This window comes from Cariama cristata, unplaced genomic scaffold (genome assembly GCF_000690535.1).
Source record: "Cariama cristata isolate BGI_N322 unplaced genomic scaffold, ASM69053v1 scaffold5147, whole genome shotgun sequence".
NCBI classification, from domain to species: domain Eukaryota; kingdom Metazoa; phylum Chordata; class Aves; order Cariamiformes; family Cariamidae; genus Cariama; species Cariama cristata.
In genome coordinates this window covers 58,399-75,058 of record NW_009624803.1, presented here as the reverse complement: position 1 = coordinate 75,058, position 16,660 = coordinate 58,399, and the positions used below count along the sequence as shown (strand labels likewise).

General features: G+C 38.6%; 1 protein-coding gene across 1 annotated transcript; it reads left to right on the top strand.

Moving 5' to 3' along the window:
- Positions 1–2,679: 2,679 nt before the first annotated feature.
- Positions 2,680–16,660, top strand: FAM98A (family with sequence similarity 98, member A; the record flags this gene model as incomplete). Its single annotated transcript, XM_009703307.1, has 7 exons — positions 2,680–2,866; positions 4,461–4,595; positions 7,450–7,634; positions 9,950–10,030; positions 11,376–11,492; positions 14,168–14,335; positions 15,899–16,660. Coding segments are annotated over 7 exons (1,635 nt in total), but the record flags the coding sequence as incomplete, so codon positions are not given.

Below are 16,660 nucleotides of genomic sequence, written 5' to 3'. Positions count from 1 at the left end.
GAAAGGACCGAGCCAGACAGGCAGGTTTTTAGCTGTATGGCCTTTGTAAACGTTTTATCTCCTTCTGCCTGCTGATCTGCTTGATTCTTGTGATGCCATCTCGTCGGTAACCCCTGAGTTCAATAGGGCAGTCCTAGCTGAGGGTGGGGAAGGGAGAAAGAAACCTTGTAAGACAAGGCAGAGGAGATGAAAACTTTTAGGCTTCATATTTAGTGAAAAATAATGGACGGCAAAAAAAAAAAAATTACAAATGATGGGGTATTGTTCCTTTTTTTTTTTTAATATAATATAGCACACGAAACTTCTGTTGGTTAAATGTGTTACTGCATCAGAATCGGTAAGGGTTATATAAATATGAAAGGGAGAGCAAGGAGAACGTGCCCTGCGGTAAGCTTGCATGTTTGTAAACTGTTGAGAGTTCAGACAAGAGGCAGTTACAGTTTTACTGCCGCTGGTTCTATGCAAACAGCTGTATTTACTCACATTGGCCACGTTCCCATAAATCACTTTGTGGCTAGCGTCATTATACTCCAACAAAGATTATATTTCCAAGCTAAGTTGGTGATGACAGTTCCAAAGCTTGACAAATAGGCTTCTGTTTTGGGAGGTATTTCTCCAACTGAAGTGTGAAAAGGTCTCTGCCATGATGCACATACTGTGATCAGCTTCTTTTTTCTGCCATATGTTTAAAAGGATATTAGTGGCTTGAAGGAGTTGAGGTTTGTGCTCCTTATCTGTGTAATTATAGACAGAAAGCATTACTGTCGATTTTTGACATAAATAAAGTGAACAATGAAAGCAGATTAAAAAATAAGTCATATCAACTAAGATTGGCAACAGTGATTGAAAAGAAGATTTGGAAAGCAAAAGGCATGGGGCTTCAACAGTATTGGTAACAACTGGGAAAACTACTGTGTGTGACTAAATGAGTTCTGTTTCCTTGTGTCTGGAAAGACTGGGTTGTTTGAGGTTTTAAGCTTTGGCAGTAGCTCCATGATCCTTCACAGTTTTTTCTAGCCACATACTGAAGACATTTCTAATATATTACTTGATTATTTTTTTAATAGCATTGCAGATCAAAAAGTTGTTTCTTTTTGGATTCGTGCTCGAGGTGCTCAAATAGTGGCCTCTTGCCTTCTGAGTCAGTTTGTTGAACTATTGATAAAGCAAACAAACTGGACAGCATAATGTTACCAAAAGAGGAGTGTAGCTCTAGAACGTGTGCCCTTGGCAGGAATGGAAGGAAAAAGCTGCTTGCAGTCAGGAATTTGTAATTGCGTTGTAACAGCAGTTGTAATTGTCAGAGACAACACAGTCAAGATGTCATATCTGTCAAAGACGACTTCTAGAAAAGGAGCCTCTGAGTGACCAGTGGCTTAAATCCAGATCCTGCCAAAGCAAAAGGCTTGTCATCGCTTCCCTTCGACTTTGATCTATAACTGCATGTTTCTATTCTGTGTCCCAGATGTTCCTATACACGTGTATGTCTGAAACGTCTGTGGGATGGGACTTTAAACTTGCTCTAATTAGCCTGTTGGAATTGTCCGGCCTGCTGTGGTAATGTGGTAGGGTTGTAATACATCAGATTACAGCTTCACACCAGCTGCTAGTAGATTAACTCTGTTTTGCTAATTGAGCTGCTCTGTGAGGTAAAAGTTATTTTTGAGTGTGGCTTCTTCATTTTGGTTGCATGAGGTAACAGGCTGGGACAGTGAAGACCAAATCTTTTATATGTCACGTTAAGCACAAGAACAAAGTGTGGAGAACAACATTTTAATTTGCTCTTTGAGAGATTTGTTTTTACTTCTGAGGCTTGCCAAGAGTTGACTAGACTTGTTGAGTTGCTGTGACATAGTGGGTGACTTTACCTGGAGCTTCAAAAGAGGGATTTTGGTTGATTATGCTCCCTCTTGGATGCCTTTCTGTTTTGGATGCAGCATCAAAATAATACCGTGCATTTTTTCTTAAACACTCTGGTAAGCTCTGACTTTGTGCTTTTACCTGGTTAATAAGGCAGTCTTCTCCCTACTCTTCCTCCTCCCCTGACAGAGTATTAGTACACAGATGTCCTGAAAACTATGTCTTCTTAGACCTGATCTGTAGACTCATGCTTTCTTACATTAGGCCTGATTTTTGACTTATTTTGTTTATGCAAAGAACTAATTTATTTATTTTTGTTGTGCCCATTTAAGAAGGTAATTTTTCAAAAAAGGATATTGTTTTGCAGATCATTTCTGTAACATTTGTATCAAAGGCTTGATTTTGCATGGCAACCCTTTAATACAAGATAGGAAATGACAGAAAAGGTTTTCAGCAGTAATTATTCAACATACTGTAAAGCAGTGCTCAAGAATGATACTTTGAAACTGCAGTTGCCCTAGATAGGTATATTGTAAATAACATCTTCAAGAGGTAGAGGCAGAGAAGTTGCCGCTGTATGTGATAACATTGTCCAGGGTGAAACCTTTGATGATGATATTTTGTGACGCAGTCTCTTTGGCAGTAAGCTAATGTGCGTGGAAATGCTGAGTTTACTCAGATGTTTTCAATATGCTTTTTCTTACAGTTCAGTGCAGGAATCTTACCAGTTTAAATGTTCGGCATTGCAGATGTGGTGAGGGTGTAGCTCTTGATATGTATACAGCATAAGATAAATCTATCACTGGACGTCAGTCATAGCAAACATTAATAAACTGTGCTTTTGTTTTACTTTTCAGTTACAAAGGCCCATTGTTAGATGATGGAGCGCTGGCTCAGGCAGTCTCTCGTGGAGCCAGTTCCCCTGAATTCACCAAACTCTGTGCTTGGTTGGTATCTGAGTTACGGCTGTTCTGTAAACTAGAGGAAAATGTGCAGGCAACTAACAGTAAGTAGCCATAACTCTAGCACAAATGTGCGCTTAATGTGTGTTCTTGCGTGCTATAAAGATTTGGGCTGGCAATTGCTAAATCTGTTGTACCAGGGAGTATTGTCTGCATGCTGTCCGATTTTGGATATTTTCCACCTCAAACTTGCCTAATGAACAGCCAGTAGAGGTTGAAATAATAGTGAGGATCAAACGGTCTTTGTTCTGAAGTTAGCTTTTTCTTTTAATTGTTCAACCGTAGATGTTTTTTTTAAAATTATTGGATGGATTTAAGGAAACATTAGTGAGTTTTTAAAATGAGATCATGAGAATACTTTTATTTCAACACTTTTGTTGTAATTTTGATGTAAGAAATACCTACTGTTCAAGGAGACATTCTCATGACTACAGTAACTGTATTTTCTTGTTATTGTTGGTTACCTTAACTCTGTGCTTACTGTGTATTTTTACCTCTTTATGAAACAGTCTGTGAGAAGGAGCTTGAAAATGTTTGTTTGTTTATCATTTTGGTGGAGGAAGTAAACCTTAGTTTTCCAAAAATGTTGGTTTTGGTCAACTCATCATGACATTCTACAGATTAAATTGTTAAATTGGTATGCTAACCTGTACTTCTGAATATCTAATATTAACTATTAACTCATAATGCCTTTATGAGCTTAACTTTCAATCTACTCAGTGGCCAAAGATTGCTGCCTTTCATCTCAACATCTGTTCTTTTCCTCTTTCTCTCTGTTTTTGACATGTCCATCCTTTCTTCTTTGAGTGTATTTGACTCCCTTTCTCTCTAACAATGTGGCATCTCACCTCTTCTAGTAGTATAAGATTCTTACTATACGTTTTGTGTAAAAATACAATCCAGAAGTATTCTAACACCTACTTCAAATTCTCTGAACACAGTGATAGAAACATTTTATCTTTAGTACCATCAAATCCTACCTTCATTTTGTGTGACTTGAATTTATAAACAACAGACATTTTGGGTTGAAGTCCCTTTTCAAAAGAAGAAAAACTGTTACCTCTCATTAATCACATTTTTTTTTATAACTTGGTTTAACAAATTCAGATTAGTTTAACTAATTTCTGACACAAATATCAGTCTAAGCTGTGGTTTACGTAACTTTAAAGGATATCAGTATGAAATAAGATCAATTGACAAATGGGATCTTACAGAGAGAAGTAGTAAAAACATGAGTGCTCCTAAACCATATTATTCATTACTTTACAACAACTATCTAATACATTTGTAGTGGGAAGAGTTAGCTGATACTTAAAATACCCCTGTAAAATTTGTCATGTTTTTAACATCACTTTTCATTGTAGAAGTTGCCAGTGGCTGGCTGTTGTAGCTGGGAAAAGCCGTCAGTGAAATGTAATTTTACAATAATGAGGAATATCATGGCTCCAAGTAGGTTGTGCTCTGTCTTTGAGAAACCCCCAGAACGCATTTGCCTTCCATTAAAAGCAGATTTTTAATGTTAAATAGGCTCTGGAGCAAAGCATCTTTTTTTTTTTTTTTAATTAACTTATTCTTTCTAATCATAGCCAGAGATATATATGTTAGCTGTAAACAAATTGTTATTCTTTTCCTTCTAAGGTCCAAATGAAGCAGAAGAATTTCAACTCGAAATGAGTGGGTTGCTGGCTGAAATGAACTGTCCATATGCATCGTTAACATCAGGAGATGTGACAAAACGCCTTCATAATCAAAAGAACTGTCTCTTGCTGCTTAGTAAGTTAAAAGGGTGCTTGCAAGCAAATCTGGTTTTGTGCAAGGGCCATAATGTTGTTCCTTACGCTTAATGAGATACTGTTTTGTTTACCACAATATATAAAAAGTTACCTAAAGTTATGAATTGTTTTTCCCTGTAACTTACAGTGTCAGAATATTATACTTTTGGGTGTCATAAACTTACCAGTCACTCTGTAACCAGTATACTCAGAATATTTTCATTCATATTAACCTTTTTCACATTCACTAGCAAAAAGCCTGTCCAATTAGTTCTCAAAAGGTACTCCGAAGAGGGAGTAATTTGAAGATTTCGGCCAGGTTTTAGCCTCTGAACTTTGTTTAGAAGGGTTATAAAAATGACACTGACATCAGATACCTCATCATTTTGGAGCCCCCACCATGATGACTTGTGAGGTGCAATAAGACTTGCATTGTCCTACACTGACAACAACTGGAATTGTGAAAAAGAGAAAATGTTTTATCCTAATTCCTAGTTCTTTTGAACATCTCCCTTAGTAAATAGCTTCAATGTTGCTTTCTGATAATTGAAAAGAAATTAGCGGTAGCAACGGTGATGTCTTCCCTTTGCTTTTTCGCTCAGCAGATCTCAGTGCCTAAATTGGTTTTATTCCTGCTTAGGAAATGTTAGAGGAGAAGAAATAGTACTTAAATTTGGAAAAAGTGTGTGGTGCTGATTCACATTTTTAAAAAAAACAAAATATTTTTACATCTGTCAGAGTTAGAAAATGTAATGCTAATTTTAATCTGATCTTAAATTCAACATAAATTAATGTTTTATTTGCTTCCTCAGTTGCTGCCGATTCTTTAACTTTTTAAAAGAGAAATTTAGTTCTACCCTCAACTGAGATGTAAGAAATGAATTACAGAGTAGGTTCCTGTATTTCAACAGTAGGAGAAAGATGAGTAGTGAGATTTAATCTGAATTTGTTTGGATAGTATGTTCAAAAATGTCAGATGAAGTGAGGTAATTATTGCATTTAAAATACTTTGTAGCTCAAGCAATCTGCCCTTCAGCTTATTCTCGGTAAGCTAAGCCATTCAATAAATTTGGCTTGTCTGTGACGCACAGTTTATGCCAGAGGTCCTCTGTGATGTACGTTTTGGTAATATAAGGCCATGTTCAGAAGCTGAACTCTGGTATCCCATCTGGCAGGAATACTATGTTTACTGTCAAATGTGGAACTGAAATAGATGTCAGACTCCTTTTTTGTGTACCATGATAGTTGCATAGCTTTCTTTACCTACATTAAGCTAACTTATTAAGTATCCTATTGTATGTGAGCCATAAACCCAGATTTTTTCAGGCGAAACAGAATAACCCTCTTTAATGGAATACCAGGGTATTTAACATTTTAACGAAGTGCAGCACAGTTTATGTCAATTGGAAGATGTAGCAGTATTGCTGGGAGAGGAAAGCACCAAATAAACGTAAGTAGTTAGGATTGTCTTGGTGTGCAGCATCACTAGAATACAATATGAAGTCCTGGCATCTGCAAAAATAAAAGGCATAAGAGTTTCAGGTTAATTCAGAAAAGGTCTGCGAAAAGAATCACTGTCTGGAGATCATTTATGTCTTACAGTGATAGACTTAAAAATTTTGGTCTTTGTCAGAGGAGGTTGAAGGTAGCTTGAATGTGATCTCTGAATTCTTGAAACAAAATTCTGCTGCTAGTTTCTTTTTCAGGAGTTCCTAATGGGATGTAAATAATTGAAAGTTGAATGTAAGAAAAATCTGTATAAAGTACCATGAAAGAACTTACAAAGGATTCTTCGCTGCTTTACATATTTTAAGGATTTTGTAATTTATAAGGTGTTCTTTGTCTTCAGCAGAAGACATTCTAGAGATCTAGAAGAAATTCTAGAGATCATGAAAATACTTTGTTCTTTTCTTAATTTTTTGATCTGTCCCAATTTTATAGGTAGTGAGCTGCTTTTGTGTAGCCGTGGGTTTACATCCCTGCTCACAAGTCTGTCTTTATCAATGCAGTATCTATTTTTCAATCCTTATTTTTACAAATAATTGTTTGCGTTACTGTCATGGTCACCCAGTATGATTCATGATACAAGTATTGTTAAACCTGTGCATTTTTTTCAATTTAAACTTTAAAGTTGTGACAATTGCAAGCAAAGGTTGTGTGCTAAATTTGTATCACTGTAGCTGACACCTAATGGTGAAATTTTGGGTGTATACCATGTTCAGAAATTGTGATTTTCATTTTTTTTTGTTTGATAATGGGATGGTAGGCTTTTGCAGTTCTGATATTGAAGAGTACTGCAGGCATTCTGTCTTCTGTTTCATCAGTTACTGCCTTCTCAATAGTACTTTTAAAAATGGGGCTGTTTTTCCACTCTGCATCTTGCCTGGGGAGGTAGAGGGGATTCATCCAACACTTCACTTCTCTCTACTGATTTCTTTACTTTGTTTCCTAGAACCTCAAGGAGTTGCTTGCTTGTGTAGCTTAAAGTGCATATCCCAGCCCCTCATCCTGCTTATTTCCATGTTCCTAGTCTCCTGTCTTTGCTGGGCAAAGCCTGAAGGAAAAGAGCTGTGCTCTGTTGGACTCTGTGATTAATACCCATCGGAATCATAGGGATTTTTTCCAGGCTTTAATTGGTTGTACTAAACCTTTCCCTTGTTTGTTGTGTTTCTAGCATTGGGCTCAGGGATTATTAGAAATAGGAGTGTTCTGTGGATACCAAAATTATAGCCCTCACTCTTTCTAAAACAGTCCATTTGCACGTTTGTTGGTTGTAAGCACTTGAGTTCTCACTAGTTCTAAAATAATTTCACTCGGCTATATCTGATGATGAAATCTAATTTTTCTTACCCCAGCATACCTCATCTCAGAACTGGAAGCTGCCAGAATGCTGTGTGTGAACGCCCCTCCTAAAAAAGCACAGGAAGGAGGTGGCAGTGAAGTCTTTCAGGAGCTAAAAGGCATATGTATTGCTTTAGGCATGTCCAAGCCTCCAGCCAACATAACGATGTTCCAGTTCTTCAGTGGAATTGAAAAAAAAGTAAGATCCAAAGGAACAAAACTAGAATATTTATGATGTTACTGTTTTGATGGAAAATAGTTCTGCTGCCAGGGAGAGATTTGCCTCTTGTGAAACTCCAGTGTTTGAATTGTGAAGGAGAGTTAACATGATTTACTGAGTATGCCAAGAGTCAGGATTTTGAAAATTAATTTAAAGGCTTTTTCCATGCCAAGGCACGAGGTCAGGGACTACTGCTGTCATTGCCTTCCGGGGTGAGGTATTTCTTACTCTGCTCTAGGTTTTAATGTCATCAGCTGTTGCAGAAGATACGGAAAATGCTGAGCTTAGGCCTCAGGAAGAACGTTAAGGAGAAGTGTGTTCCAAGAAATACACCTAAATGAAATTCTACAGGAACCTACTGTTTTAAAAATGTTTAGGTTAAAAGGTGGTGTAACTAAAGTTAAGTTTACACCTTTTCCCTAAGGCATCATCAGTTCTTGTGGTTCCATTTATTTTTGTTCCTTCACGTGTACGTGTTCTCCGGGTTGTTGTGGTTTGTTTTTTTTTTTTAAAGACATTTACTTTTCTTTGAGTAATTTTTATAAAGCAATGGAATAAACTTTCTAGTGCACAGACCAAAGGTGGGGGACAGCAAGTTTTTAAGTTACATTACTTAATCTGACTTGCAAGATAGGGAAGAGCAGAACAGCAGAAGAGAACCTTTGTGAACATTAAAGAACAGATATGATTACAATGCCCCCTCCCCAATACTTTCAGAGAAGTTTTTTTCAGTTTGGATTGACCTGTTGAAGAAGAGGAGGATGGTTTTCCAGCAGCAATCTAAGGTGTTGAATGGAAGCAATTTGTTTTCTGGTTTTGGCATTGTCATGGGCATTAAATAGTTAGATACACAAAGAAATCTGTGCTTCCATTTTCTAGAAAAGGTAGAGAATATTCATAACAATGAACAATGCTAGCAAGCTTTGCTGGTGAAAGAGACTGTATAAAAATACAGAATACAAAGTAATCAAAATCTTTTTAATCTGGGAATTCTGTTATGTTTTACTGATTGATTTTTCTTTTACATTGTCTTGCAAGGTTAAATGGATGTCATCTCAATGATTTACATCCATAGGTGGTTATACTAAAAAAAACCCTGAACACTCCTTATAACTTAATAAAATACATGAGGAATTTCTAACCTACTGAGTTTTTTAGAAATCATATATAGCTGTGGTGCTTGCAGTCCGAACACTTCAGATGTTGGTAGTATTTGAGAAGGAGAAAGTAAAGCTAATTACTACAAAACTTACTTCCCTTTGTAAATGAAAATACATCACAGTTGAGCAAAATGTGAAAACTTAAATAACAGAGTGAAAATTTTACTGTTGACTGGAAGATGATAGTTATAACAAGAGATCACCCTAAAGTTTTCTTGTTTTTAAAAAGTGAGCCTTAGAATGGCAGTGTTCTGATCTAGCATGTGAAAATCAAGCTACCTTTTTCTTCGCACATACATAGTACAGTTTGGAGTAGGATCTTTGTATAATTGACTCTCTTTGTTAATGATCCACCACATTAAAAAAAGAAACTGCTGATACTTAAATGAAGTGCTGCCTCTGCTATTCTGAAAGCACTTGGTTTTAAAATCTTCCAAGTTAAACAAATTGGGCTCAGCAGCTTTGGAAAACCAGGTCACTGAATATGTTAAATCAACTGCTGGAACAAACAGCCAAGGAAGTTGAAAAATGTGGTTTGCAGCAGTGGAAAAGTGAAGTTTCATAACTCAAACCTGCTTTGATCCAAGTTTTTGTTGCTGCCACTCCATTTCTTCCTCCTGAAGTCCTCAGAAATTTTGAGATGGGAAAGATAACTTAAGTTGTGCCCAAACTTTTAAAATGCAAGTTAAATTTTAATTTTCATATTGAGGATTTTCTCCTTTTGATTGTAAAGAGGAGTCCTTCTTTAGGTCGTGTTATGTTTCACATAGTCTTAATACAACCTTTTTGATACAAGTGTGATTTTTTTTCTGAATTAAAAAGATGATGTGTAGAATAATCCCTCTGTCTTCAAGGGGAGCTGTGCCTCATGGAATCTTTCTATTTTAACTGTAGATCTACTTTATAGTCCCTTCTCTTAGTTTTTTAAATAATTATAGCCAGGACTACCAGAAATATAAAAATAGTTGCTTTCCAAAAGAAGTGTGCTTGGTTCTCTGTCCCAGAGAAAACAACTTGATACTGGAGGTTGCTTTGTTGTGTCTTTGACTGTCCAAGAGTCCTCTCTTGTAATCTGAATCTTGAGAAGCTAATTTTTTTTAGCCAATGCTTATATTTTTATATGTCTCCTAACAGCTGAAGGAAACCCTAGCAAAGGTCCCACCTAGTCACGTTGGAAAACCTTTATTGAAGAAACAACTGGGACCAGCTCACTGGGTAAGTAGTTGCAGGTATTAGAGCCCATTTCCCTTCTTCAGGTATATAAAGTATTGATCTTGATTCTGTGTGTAATGTTGCTAAGTGGTTTTTCTCATCTCTTTCCGAAGATGAGAAGACAATTTCTTGCAGTATTTTACCTATATGTTGGTACAATAAATGTTCAGTAGCTGCTAAGAGCTTAGGCTCATGAATCTGTATGTTCAGATGCAGGCAAAAGTTTTCCAAAATCAAGGAGGTTTACAGTGGTGGTGCTGACCTGCATGCTTGTGCGTTAGCTTAAGCCTTTTTCTCCTGGCCCTTGCCAGCACTGTGCCTCAGCCTCGCTGAGACGGTGTCACGTTCCCTCCTGTGGCTTCTTTCCAGCTAACCTGTGGGTCTTCCCATCATTTCCTCTTCTCTTTCTGTCCTGTTGGAGTAGTCTGCTTCCTTCATGACCTCTTCTACAAGAAGCAGTGAGTGCGCAGGGGGAAGCTGGGAGAGGCCGCAGAGCCGCAATCGCCTCCAGCTGGGTTTTGTCACCTGCTGTTCTAGAAGGATGATGCCTGGGTTAGGTGCTGCTGCAGCAGCACAAAGCTGTGGCTACTGCTGCAACACTGCGAGTCTCTCTTGAGTCTCTTGCTTAAGGTTTAAACTCATCTACCCCCAACAGTCTGCTTCCTTCAGTGCTTGTAGTGTTGAGGCTGACAGTGGGCCCCACTGCCCCCCTCCAGCCAGGCTTCAGTCAATACATAAATTATTTCCTTCATGGTGCATATCTCAACTGTTGCTCTGACTAAACCACTGCCTGCTACCAGGTGTGTTTCTAGTGATGGCTTTTTCCTGTAGGGCATTTTGTTGTCTTGTCAGTATGCAGATTGTGCTTTAATCAAGATCCTCTTACAGTACTGTACTTACTTTTAGTCCTCTATCTTTGTCTTTAAGCTTACTACTTTCTAAGAAGGCAAGGACACCCTGGTCCCTAGGACTTACGTATGTCCTTGCATCTCCTTCAGCTTGTTGCGTGTAATATTTTCTCACTTTTGATTCTCTGTCCTGGTGGGTGTTGAGAAATGCCTCAGCAGTGCTTGTAGTTGTTACATTCCTTCCGAGAAACAGACAGCTGTGCTGTTAGAAATGGTAGAAGGCTGAATGTGAGGAAAACAGAGCCTTTGAAGCCTTCAGAAAAATAGTGTCAGCAGGCATAGCTTGCTGTGAGCCCATTTGACAAGGCAGATAATTCTGGGCCTAAGCCCTGCTTAACATCTCTGTGTGTCTTACTTTCTTCCATGTGTGGTTTCGCTTATCTTAAGTAGAAACATTGTATCTATAATCTATACGTTATGTTTGCAAATTTTTGTTTCAGGAAAAAATTGAAGCAATTAATCAAGCCATAGTCAATGAATACGAAGTCCGAAGAAAACTGTTAGTCAAACGTTTGGATGTTACTGTGCAGTCCTTTGGCTGGTCAGACAGAGCTAAGGTACAAAGTGAAGTCCTGGTTGGTGGTAATGCTTTATAATAAGTATCTCTGGAAAACTGCTTCATTGTTTCATCCTTCATGAGCAAGAAGTAACCACAGGAGTTGTCTGGTTTTTGTTTGAGTTTCTGAAGAATCTTACATTTATGACAATGTAAGATGATTAAAAATTTTGCTTAAAACTGATTTGCGGTACTTTAAAACAGTATGTCAAATGAGAAGATAGACCATGTGTAACACCCAAGCCAAAACATACAGTTAAATAGGCCACTAGAAAAAAACAGTAGAGGAGATACTGATCCAGCCATTTGCATTCAGGGTACCATAGGGTGAAACATTAAGTGTCTGATGGTAGAAAAGCATCTTCCTGTTGACCATCCCTTAACTTACTTTGTGCTGTCCACAGCGATCAGATTTCCTTAACTCAAAGTGTGTCTGCAAGCACAGCTCCACAGATGCACATGAGAAAAGCTGCTAAGGCACTACTTGTTCTTACCTCATAGACAGGGTAATATTTTATGTGCTGCTTTTGTCTTTGAACTGTGCAAGTGGCTGTGACATGACGTCTGTTCTCTCTGAGTATGCGATACATATTCTGCTTTTAAAAATAATTATATAGTTTCCCTATTTCCTATTTTTCATGGTGAAAAAGGAAAGACAAGATTTTAAAAATGGTACATATAATTTATTTTCTAGGACTAAACCATATCTGCTAACATGCTGTTAATTATGCTGCTGGCAGTGTTTGAGACTGAGTTAAACAGTGACACATGAATCATCAAGTGCCTTTTCTTGATAAATGATTTATTCCAAAAGCAACTGTATTTTAATAATAAGCTGACCTCTCCTCTTTTCTGTTTCATCACCTGAGTAGGACTTCTTCTGGTGGACTATCTCTTAAACCTTGTATTCTTCAGGGTTTTTAGTAGATGATTGAAGAACTATCTGATTGTTTGAATATTTTAATAGTGAATGAAAATGGGTGAAAGTATGGATTAGGTTAAAAAACAGGGACTTATAATTGTGTTATAGGTTTGGCATCCAAATCCATGTTTGTTTGTTTTTTTCCTAGGAGAATTCTCAGATGTTTGTAAACTTGACTAGCTACATGAAGTCCTTTCACAAAACCCACAAATTGTATATATGCATTTATATCTATTGAAATGTAAATCTAAATTTTTTAGGACCATAACAGTATGAAATGTGGGAGAATGTGGCTGTAGTATTCCACAGTATCTTTTAGCAATGCTTTAATACATGATGGTAATTTCTTTTTCCATTTTAAATTTCAAAAGTATTGGAATATAGTACTATAACTAAATAGTTACTTCTCCAGATAGTAGAAACACCAGTAAAAACTTTGTAGTCTTTTATTAGGGGCTTTTTAAGATCAAAACTTTCAAGTTTCACCTAAAAGAATAATACCATAGCACCAAAATACTGTGCTCGGAGCTCAGTCAAACTTGCCAGGGAAAAACATACTACTGCTCTGGTAAATACTGTTGCTTCTCCTATCTTTAGCCAGCCTCAGGTAAATGACATGCATGTTTTCCTTAATTTTTAATAAACCCTGTTCAACTTGTAATATAAAAGTAGAAGCTTTTGGTCCTACAAACTTATCACTGAGTCACTTGGAAATACGTACTCTCAGTTCTTCCCAGTTTCAGTTTTCTGCCTTTAGATGGAAAACAGGATTTTAGGATTTTAAAATTGGCTTCTAAGTTCTTGCCATGTCAAGAGATTTGTTGGAAGATCTGGTTTGCCTGTCCCCACTGCTGTCATCTGGGGTTCACACAAAAAGCAGCCCTTTTGTCTGTGTGCAGATTGCAATCTGGTTTATCCTAACTGCATCACACATTATACTCTGTTGATAACTGCAGATAGATGTAACTCATGTATTAACTCACGGCTGGTAGCTCAGATTTCTGTTGTGTCTGTCAGCTGGAAAACTGCTGTCATATTTTTGAGGTGTTCAAAAAAGCCAGTATGGTTAGTGCCAAAAGGCAGTAGAGGAAGAGAGATTGCATACAAGGCAAAATGGACATGTAGGATCTCATTTCTATCTTGGCACTACGTATGCGAGACAGAGGACTGAGTTAGAACAAGCACTTGAGAGCTTTAATTCTGGCAGTACCTCTTGATGGCGTGCTTTTGTGAAGAACCTGACTGGAATGAAGAGTGTGGAAGAGTTAACGGAGCTTTTTTCTGCTGTTACAGTGTTGGAGATAACGGTGATGCTAGCCTAACTGGAATGGGTGTGGGTCAGGGTGCAGGTGCAGAAGGAAGTCTGGAGGTTGGACGCAGACGTATTTCACTTTCAGTATCTGTTAGACATTAGCAGTAATTCATATAACTATATGCCGCACTTCTGTGTTTGCCTGAAAGTAATAAGGTCTGCATGTATAGATTGTTAATCTTCAAATTGTCAGAAGACCAGTGTCTTGGCAGTTCAGTTAGAACAGTGTTTCCTATATTACTTATGAAATTAAGTTGACAAATGCTAGCTTTGTTGCAGTGGTTCTTAGTTACAAAGTGGTTCTCACCGTTTTTGTATTAATTTTTGTTCTATTTGCAGTAGTGTCTTGTTCTTCAGTGTTGATTTGATTCTTTCGGTGAGGTGTCCCTTTGCTTTTCTATTACTTTAGCTGAATGGGTTTTGTTTTTCTTCTCTCCAACAGAGTCAAACAGAAAAACTGGCTAAAGTCTACCAGCCAAAACGTGCCCTCTTATCTACTAAGTGCACTATTTCCGTTGCAAATCTCTTGGCAGCTCGGCAGGATCTGTCAAAGATTATGAGAACAAGCAGTGGGTCCATCCGAGAGAAGACTGCATGTGCCATTAATAAGGTACCTTTGCTGACAAAGGGCTTGTTCTGTTATGAGTATTTAAATAATTGGAATGTAGCAATAGAGCCTACTTTTTTTTAGGGTTGTAAGTGGAATTTGAAAATAAAGGATAAGAAACTTGGTGTTTATGTACTCCAGATTATGCATCAGTGCATTATGGGAACTGCAGTTTCACCTGTTTAGGTCCAGAGTGCCCCTTCTTAGGGGCAGTCAAAAATTGCTGAAATATCTTTGGTTACTTTCAGTGGGAGTTGGCCTGCTCTGTCTTATCAGTTACTGGTGTCATTACATTGCTGCTACCTAATTACGTCACCGTGTCTAAAATAACACCTACATAGTAACCGTGTTTCTGGTCTGTGTAAGTAGAATATATTAAGATCACAAAGCAAAGATCTCAAATTCCCCTGTGTACACAAATAAAAGATTATAGTTAAGTGTGTAGTTTTAGTAATGCCATAGTAGGAATATGATTTAGACTAAGCAATTTACCTTGTTTCAAAAATTACGATATTACAGGAGTAATAGGCTCACAAAAGTACACGTGCTGCACTTGAAGCTCAGTAGCTAGGTGCAGCAGTGTACTTGATACTTTAAAATTTGTGGATGTTGCATGCATACTTTTCTGCCTTCTGGGTACGAACTGTATTTCAGATAAAATTCTAATCAATTTAGGATAGGATGGTGGTGTGCTGATTTGACCACACCACCTCCACCCCAAATAATTTTTGCAGCTTTTTAGTGTAGTTGCAGTGTGGAATGTAAGAAATTAAGTGGGAAAACAGGTGCAACTGTATCATCAGACCGTATGTATGTTTTACTACGAGTGCAGCACCGTCCTGCTGCTGATCCATATTCTGTGAACTTATCTCCATGATCAATATTAAATGTTTCCCAAGACAGTAACATAAAGTAACAAAGTAACCTGCTTCCATTGAAGTGTTTTTGTTATACCGCTTTAAAACTTGAAGCAGTGCAAATGTCCTGTCCTGGTTTAAGTCTTGCTAAATTCTTAATGTCACAGCATCCTTAGACAGCTGAAGACCTCTAGAGTCTTGCTCAACTCTGATCAGTGCTGTCTGACCCCTGTTTGTTGGTATGTAAGTTTTTGCATCTCCTTACTGAAAAATAAAAATCTTTGCACTTTGTTTACCAAGCCAATGGCTTCTACAGCAATTCAGAGCACTAGGTTGGAGAGAGACTGTGTTGTATATAATATGCACTTATACTTGTGGTTGTTTGAGATTAGCAGTCTGTGCTCGTAAACAGTTTAGTGAAAGACTGTATTGATGCTGCATTTACTGGCGTGCCTGCTGTTTGAACAAAAAACCCAGGTCTCCCGGCTTGGCTTGTTAGCAGTGCTTGAAGTACTAGATAATCCCTGTTTAATTTTTATTAATTGGAGACAAAGGTCTGTTACATTCAAACAGGCAAAAGTTTGCCTTGATGAAATTCCTCTGGATGTAGGAACCCTTGAGTGGCTGCTCTTTGTGGTGTGTATCAGTAAATGTGACTCTTCTGTGAGGTGTTACAACTCCTACGGCAATTCTCCCTTCCCCTTTGCAGGTGCTGATGGGCAGAGTGCCTGACAGAGGAGGAAGGCCCAACGAAATTGAACCGCCACCGCCTGAGATGCCACCGTGGCAGAAAAGACCGGAGGCTGGTCCACAACAAGGTGGCGGCAGAGGAGGAAGAGGCGGCTACGAATCCTCATATGGAGGGCGAGGAGGTTACGACCACGGGGGTCACGACCGAGGAGGAAGAGGAGGCTATGACTCCTCATATGGAGGGCGAGGAGGTCATGAACAAGGAAGCCATGATCGAGGGGGACGAGGAGGACGTGGTGGCTATGATCATGGTGGCAGAGGAGGTGGAAGAGGAAACAAGCTTCAAGGAGGTTGGACAGATGGTGGAGGTGGTGGCTACCAGGATGGCAGCTACAGGGAGAGCAACTACAGAGATGCAGGTTTTCAAACAGGTGGCTACCACGGTGGTGGTGGTGCTGGCGGTGGCTACCAAGGAGGAGGCTATGGTGGCTACCAGTCGTCTTCATATTCAGGAAGTGGCTACCAAGGAGGTGGTGGTGGCGGTGGCTACCAGCAAGACAACAGATATCAAGATGGTGGGTCCCACAGTGACCGAGGGGGTGGCCGTGGTGGAGGGAGGGGTGGCCGTGGTGGTCGTGGTGGCCGTGGAGGTCAGGGAGGAGGCTGGGGGGGCAGAGGTGGACAGAACTTTAATCAAGGGGGGCAGTTTGAGCAGCACTTCCAGCATGGAGGTTATCAGTATAATCAGTCTGGCTTTGGACAAGGAAGACACTTAACAAGC